The sequence below is a fragment of the Thermobia domestica genome, chromosome 1 (genome assembly GCF_964235325.1).
Source record: "Thermobia domestica chromosome 1, izTheDome1.hap1.1, whole genome shotgun sequence".
Taxonomy (NCBI): Eukaryota; Metazoa; Arthropoda; class Insecta; order Zygentoma; family Lepismatidae; genus Thermobia; species Thermobia domestica.
In genome coordinates, this window is record NC_137454.1 from 396797739 (window position 1) to 396805568 (window position 7830).

A 7830-nucleotide genomic window follows, 5' to 3' on the forward strand; every position below is an offset into this window, starting at 1 on the left:
TTACGTTTCTCTGGGTTTTCTTCATTCACACCAGGCAAATGCCGGGGTGGTACCTATAGGTCCCTTATAGGTCCCAGGTCGCTTCCTTTCTTCTCCAATCCTTTCTTCCTTACCTTTCCTCGGATAGTCTGATCGCCGAGGGACGTCATCTCTCAAAACGTGACGGGCTCAATGACCATAGATGCCGAAAGCCCAGAAATTTAAATCCTAAATCCTTGAGTGTTTCTCTACTCTTTTAGTCTTTATTTATAAAATAAAACACATTTCGTTAATAGTTAAAACAAACTTCTAAGCACATATGTAGAGTAATGATTTATTTAAAGTTATTTAAGGCAGACGCCTTGTAATTCTTTCCGGTTGTGTTAAAACGATTGGAAAATACTAGCACCAAAGATACATGAAATAAAGAAAACACGGCATGAATATGTAAGCTAGCTGTAGAACAAACACAGGGACTTCATCTAATGCATTAGCGACTGAGTGGCAAACGGAAGGAAGGTAGGCAACCTTCACGGTCGAGGGTGCATGTCCTCCAGCCATGTAGGAAGCCAGGGGAATGAGTCACCCACCTGCAGGGGAGGGGACACCCACACATACGTCTCAAGAACAGGTATCTTCAACTCATGTGGAATGGAGGAACTCTTGAACGGTGATGGCTGCTTCGTGGCGAGAAGGTTACAACAAATTCTTTCCGTATTAGCATATGAGATAATTTCTGCACTCCCTCATTTTCTGTATTTATATTATACTACAAAGTCCTCCCGCTGAAATAACTGTATTTCATACTGGTTTTTGTATATACTTAGCCCTATAAAAGTATTACCAGCAAATTTAGCATCTCTGTACGGGATATCGTAGCGGAAGGACAACTGGTCTGTGGCCCACGAACAACTTTGAACCTTTAAAATGATAAGATAGAAAAAAACTCTTGACTGTACTACTTTCTAAGTAAAACTGGAACCTTGCTTTTATGATCTTCAACAGCTGCTTTTCTTTCAAGTGAAAAAAGCGTGCAATCAATAAAGTTCAATATATATTTCAAAAAATCTATTCATTTCATTTTTTTAAATAGCATATATGTTAAGTCTTATATTATGTAGTAATATCTTTTTAAGAACTGGAAACACTGTTTTTACGAAATTTAGATTTCATTTGTTATTCAAGATGGAAAGTGTTGAAGAGAGACGGTGCATAAGGCACGAGGCACGAACATTTCTTCCATAATTTTGAAGTTAAGTTTGTTATTTAAGTGCAATGAACACAGTGCAGTTATTATATGTACTTTGTGGTTTATTTTAAGTGTTAGTTGAAAACCAGCGATTAGTAAGGTACAATAAAAACTCAAAACAAGTATTGGAAGTTTCCATTGTTAGAAGACAGTCCATTACCAGTTAAGTAAATGGCGAACATTTAAGAACATAAGCATAAACAGTTTTTTTTGGTCCTCCAGTGCCGAATGGAGGAAGTGTTGTGCCAAGAAAAAAAATAAGTGAATCATTCAAGCATTCATATTGACTATGTGTGTGTAAAGACAGTGAGTGTTACGAATCAGAAGCAAAATTAACCTAGTGGACTTATCACGTACGCGCCTACGCATTCAGCTGTGCATTGCAATCTGAAGAAAAACAAAGGCGCAATGTAGCAGTCACGTAGCTAAGTATATTTTTTTGTTTCTTTTACTTGTGTAAAGGTCTGTTGTTATAAGGACTTCAGGTAGATACATCACAAGCAATGGATTCAAATACTAATTCTCTTATAAAGGCAAGAGGCCTAGCTAAAGCTTCCCTTACAAGAATGAAAACATTTGTTGAACAATTTGGAGCAGATGGTGATGTAATGCAAATTAAAGTTAGGTGTGCACGTTTACCCAATATATTCAAAGAATATGATGAAGTGCAAAAACAGCTTGAATTAAAGGACGTAAACGATGAATACACACAGGATAGAGAGTTGTTTGAAGCTACTTACTACGATACTCTTGCAAAAATGACGTCGATTGTTGAAACAGCTGAGAAGGCTAGTAGTAGCAATAGAAGTTCGTCAGATGATTCAACCGCGAATACAGGGTGTCTAAAATTACCAGTCATAAAGCTACCAACATTTAAAGGTCAAGTTATAGATTTCAGACATTTTCATGATACTTTCAGTAGTTTGGTTGTAAACAATCAGAGTTTAGATGATATTCAAAGATTTCATTATTTGTTGTCCTCATTATCAGGTGAAGCAAGCAAATTAGTTGAAAATATACCAGTGACAGGTGAAAATTTCAAACTTGCTTGGGAAATGATATGCAAAAGGTATAATAATCCAAAGCTAATAGCAACTGTTCATGTAAAGGCATTGTTTTCATTACCGACTGTCAGTAAAGATTCAGTGGCGGACTTAAGGACATTATTAAATCAAACTATAAGTAATGTAAATGCACTTAAGGCGTTACAGTTAGATACTCCTTTGGAGGATATATTGTTATCGCACCTAGTTTTGGAAAAGCTAGATGAACAAACACGTAAAGACTTTGAAAATCAAACAAATAGGGAACAGTTTGCTAGTTTAGAAGAACTTCATGTCTTTTTAGAAAATAAATGCCAGGCCTTAGAATTGGTAAAGTCTACGCAATCAAAGTCGCATCTCAGTAAAACTAATGTTGTTAAGGAAGTAAAAAATGCTAGACAATCTAATGTGAGTACTAATGTTTTGTGTTCGTTTTGTCAACAAAGTCATGCGTTGCACAAGTGTAATGAGTTTCAGAAATTAAGTGTATCCAAAAGATTAAGTTTTGCGAAACAAAACAAACTTTGTTTTAATTGTTTGAAAGTTGTCAACCATGTAGCAAAAGATTGTTCGCTAAGTGCATGCAAAATATGTAATCTCAAGCATCACACGTTATTGCATTGTGATTTTAAGAATTCACAGCCTAATCATGCTGCAAGTGTTGAAAATGATTCTGTTACGGAACCTGTAGGGGAAAAGTCAATGTCTCAAGGGCAGGAAGTTGTTAATACTAGTACTTATTGCTCTGTGAAGCCTAAAAGTAATGTGCGTGTTTTACTTTCAACTGCAGTTGTTCAAGTTAAAGATTGCAATGGTAAATTACATATGGTTAGGGCTTTGCTTGATAGTTGTTCCCAATCTCATTTTGCAACAGAATCTCTCATTCAAAGGTTAAAATTAAAGAAATTTCCTATCAATGTTCCTGTACAAGGTATTAATAATGTAAGTTGCAACGTTAAATACGGTAGTAAGTTACAAGTATTCTCTGCTGAAAGTGATTTTAGTGTAGATGTTGAGTGTTTTGTGTTGCCAAAAATAGCAGGAAATTTACCTGATGCTGATATTGACATTAAAGAATGGAACTTTCCACCGAATTTACAGTTAGCGGATCCTAATTTCAACAAGTCTGGTAAGATTGATTTGTTGTTAGGTGCTGGAATTTTCTTTAGTCTACTCAAAGCAGGACAACAGATGCGTCCAGGAGCATTTCCAGTTCTCCAAAATACAGAGTTAGGATGGATAGTTTCAGGACAATATCAGATGCCAAAGCACAACAACTTCACGCCAGAACATCGAACATTCTTTTTGCACAACAACGATGATTTAAGCCATCAGCTGCAGAAGTTTTGGAAAATAGAAGATATTCAAGAAACTCCTTTATCCAAAGAAGAAAAGGAGTGCGAAGAACATTTTATCGCAAACACTAGAAGACATTCAACAGGACGCTTTATAGTGAGATTGCCATTCAAACAAGAAGTGACCCAGTTAGGTGATTCTTATAAGACAGCTGTTCAGCGTTTACAACAACTAGAGAAAAGGTTAAATAGATGCCCCAAGTTACGCACAGATTATGTCGCATTCCTTGAAGAGTATGAAGCTTTGGAACATATGAAGGAAGTGGAAGGCAGCTCTAATATTACTCAAGGATATTACTTGCCTCATCATCCAGTTATTAAGGAAGCTAGTACTACTACGAAGACTAGAGTAGTATTTGATGCATCCGCATGCTCAACTAGTGGCATTTCACTGAACGATGTTCTCAAAGTTGGTCCAACTGTGCAAGACGATTTGCAGTCAATTATATTAAGATTTCGCACCTACCCTATAGCTTTTACTGCAGATATAGAGAAGATGTATCGACAGATTTTGATTGATGAGCGTGACTGTAAATTTCAGAAGATCTTGTGGAGAAGATCAGAAGAAGAACCCATTAAGGTATATGAATTAAAGACAGTCACATACGGAACAGCCTCAGCGCCTTTCCTTGCTACTCGGTGTCTCCAGCAATTAAGTGCAGAAGAAGCTTGTGAATATCCGAAGGCAGCACAAATTCTCAAGAATGACTTCTATATTGACGATTGTATTTCAGGGGTTGAAAGTGTGGAGGAAGCTTTAAAGATAAAGGACGAATTAATACAAATGCTGCAAAAGGGTGGTTTTTTGCTAAGAAAGTGGTGTTCCAACAGCACTGAATTATTGGAATCCATCTCTGAAGAATTGAGAGAAACACAACTTCCATTACGCTTAGACGATAAGGGTCAAGTCAAAACATTAGGATTACTTTGGCATCCAGCAACTGATCAACTTCAAGTGATGAATGGATTTACTCTAAATCAAAGGTCGAATAATAATTTAACAAAACGCAAGATGTTGGGCATTATTGCTTCAATCTTTGATCCGTTGGGAATTGTTAGTCCAATAACAATCGTATGTAAGATAATTCTTCAAGATCTGTGGCAAGCAGGATTGGAGTGGGATGAAACACTTCCTAAAGAACTACAGCAAAGATGCAAGACAGTACTTGAATTTATTCCTTCACTATCAGATATCAGTGTAGACAGAATGGTTCTTCAGTCAGGTACCTTGATAGACATTCAAGTTCACGCTTTCTCAGACGCTTCGGAAAAGGCTTATGGGACATGTGTGTATTTAAGATCCGTCAACAAGGATGGTCAAGTTACTTCGAAGCTATTATGTGCTAAGTCCAAAGTGGCGCCCATAAAGAACATCTCCCTGCCTCGCTTAGAGTTATGTGCAGCAGTGTTGTCATCAAAACTTGTCAAGAAGGTAACTAAGGCATTAAAACAACGAATATCCCAGGTATATATGTGGACAGATTCTATGGTGGTCTTAGCATGGTTAAGGGCAAGTCCAAATAGATGGAAAACATTTGTTGGCAATCGAGTCGCTGAGGTACAAGAAGTGGGAGGAGAATGGAGACACGTCGCTTCAAGTGACAATCCTGCGGATATTATATCAAGAGGAACAAGTCCTGACAAGTTAATACATAATAGTTTGTGGTGGAACGGTCCTCAATGGTTACAGTGTTCTTCAGTTGATTGGCCTAAGACGGAGCCTGTCCCACTCAGAGAGATTCCTGAACAGAAGAAGTTAAAATCAAGTTACTTAGTGACAACTCAAGATAATAGTATGATCGAAAGATTCTCTACTTTGAACAAACTTCAGAGAGTCTTGGCTTATTGTATGCGGTTTTTCAAGAATGCTAAAGTAGAAGCATCAAGAAGAAATGTAGACGCTCTTACTTTGGAAGAAATTGAAAAAGTTTTAATCAGACTAACACGAGAAGTTCAGAACTCAGTTTATGCTAAGGAAATAACTGATCTTAAAGAAAGTGGAAGAGTTAGCAATAAGAGCAAACTCTTGTCTCTCAACCCTTTCATATGTGATCAACAATTACTAAGAGTTGGTGGAAGATTAAAGATGTCTGAACTTGAATTTGATGCTAAACATCAAATTATTCTACCACCAGATCATCACCTGACAAGACTAATTATAGAACATGAACACAGGCGATTGCTACATTCTGGATGTCAGTTAATGCTAGCATCACTAAGGCAAAGGTATTGGATACCTAATGGTAAAAATGCCATCAAGAAGGTTATTAGAAGGTGTATTACATGTCAAAGATTAAAGGCGTCTGGACCAGAACAATTAATGGGACAACTACCAAAACATAGAGTAGAACTAACAAGACCTTTCACAAATTCTGGAATTGACTTTGCCGGTCCTATTTACATCAAAACTGGTACCAGAAAGTCAAAAACAAAGGTGAAGTGCTATATTGCAGTGTTTGTGTGCTTAGCAACAAAGGCTATCCATCTCGAAGTTGTGAGTGATCTTACTAGTCAGGCATTTTTAGCTGCTTTGAGAAGATTCATATCTCGTCGAGGTAAATGCAAGCATATCTATAGCGACAATGGAACTACGTTCATTGGTGCCAACAAGGAACTTCAAGAAGTCGCAAAGTTGTTGCATACAGGTGACCATCAAGAAAGGATTAAGAATTTTGCAACTACTGAAGGAATCCAATGGCATTTTATTCCGCCATATTCGCCCAACTTCGGTGGTCTTTGGGAGGCTGCAGTTAAGTCCTTTAAATACCACTTAAGAAGAGTCATGGGAATGTCATATCTCACGTTTGAAGAATTAACAACATTAATCACACAAATAGAAGCTTGCTTAAATTCGAGACCTCTTGTAGCATTATCCAATGATCCTAATGATCCAGTAGCATTAACTCCTGGTCATTTTCTTATTGGTCAACCATTGACAGCACTACCAGAACGTGACTTACATCAGGAGAAGATTAGTTCAATTCAAAGATGGCAAAGGATCCAACAACAATTTCAACAGTTTTGGAGAAGATGGTATATGGAATATTTGTCACAACTACAAGGAAGAAATAAGTGGAAGAGAAGCTGTGCCAACATACAGCCAGGTCAATTGGTGGTTCTCAAAGAAGATAAGCTACCTCCTCTATCGTGGAAATTGGGAGTCATCACTGAAGTGCATTCTGGACCTGACGGTTTGGTTCGAGTGGCTACTGTTAAAACTTCCAATGGTTTATATAAACGCTCAATTAGAGGGCTTTGTGTTTTACCAAATAGTGATGAATCGTAATGTCATTCATGTTAAAGTATATTTATTTCCTGTTTTAGTCTATTTTATTTGTTGTTATGTAAAGTTTGTTTTCTTTTCGTTTTTTTAAAAAAAAGGTCACTAGCCCTTTTTTGGCGGGCGGCATGTTAAGTCTTATATTATGTAGTAATATCTTTTTAAGAACTGGAAACACTGTTTTTACGAAATTTAGATTTCATTTGTTATTCAAGATGGAAAGTGTTGAAGAGAGACGGTGCATAAGGCACGAGGCACGAACATTTCTTCCATAATTTTGAAGTTAAGTTTGTTATTTAAGTGCAATGAACACAGTGCAGTTATTATATGTACTTTGTGGTTTATTTTAAGTGTTAGTTGAAAACCAGCGATTAGTAAGGTACAATAAAAACTCAAAACAAGTATTGGAAGTTTCCATTGTTAGAAGACAGTCCATTACCAGTTAAGTAAATGGCGAACATTTAAGAACATAAGCATAAACAATATAAGTTCCATAATTTTACTTTTTAAAGTACTCAAGTGTATTTATTTACTTATTTTTCATGTTGCGTAAGTTCACAAAACTAAATTGGAATCACCTGATATTCGGCCTACGTTGTGTACATTGCATTCAACGGAATTCTTTTCCTTAGTACTTTCTGATCAAACTTTCGCTTCCGAAATTCAGATTTCAGTCTTTCCCACATTCTTGGATCAGTTCTAATATTAAAACCAACATAACGTTTTGAATAAATATTTGGCTCACAGAATTCATATCAATCCTGCCAACATCTCAGCACAAATGTTCATATACCTGTGCCAGATGGGCATGGGCGTGCGGCAGGAGCGGACCCAGGGAAGGGGGCGATCGGGGCAATCGACTCCCCGGAAGAGGAAACTTTCTTATTTTATACATCCATCCCACAGTCGGAGCTCTTAAAAGTA

General features: G+C 37.0%; 1 protein-coding gene across 1 annotated transcript; it reads left to right on the forward strand.

Moving 5' to 3' along the window:
• Positions 1 to 1731: 1731 nt before the first annotated feature.
• On the forward strand, positions 1732 to 6912 carry LOC145682942 (uncharacterized). Its single transcript, XM_081754302.1, has 2 exons — positions 1732 to 2035; positions 2219 to 6912. The coding sequence occupies exons 1-2, from the start codon at positions 1732 to 1734 to the stop codon at positions 6910 to 6912; spliced, it is 4998 nt and encodes a 1665-aa protein (XP_081610428.1).
• The last annotated feature ends 918 nt before the right edge of the window (positions 6913 to 7830 follow it).

Bases quoted from the DNA above. Each gene is read 5' to 3' on its own strand.
- LOC145682942 (XM_081754302.1), top strand. From the start codon at position 1,732: ATGGATTCAAATACTAATTCTCTTATAAAGGCAAGAGGCCTAGCTAAA. The intron at 2,036-2,218 runs GTTCGTCAGATG...CCTCATTATCAG, and splicing joins GGCTAGTAGTAGCAATAGAA to GTGAAGCAAGCAAATTAGTT.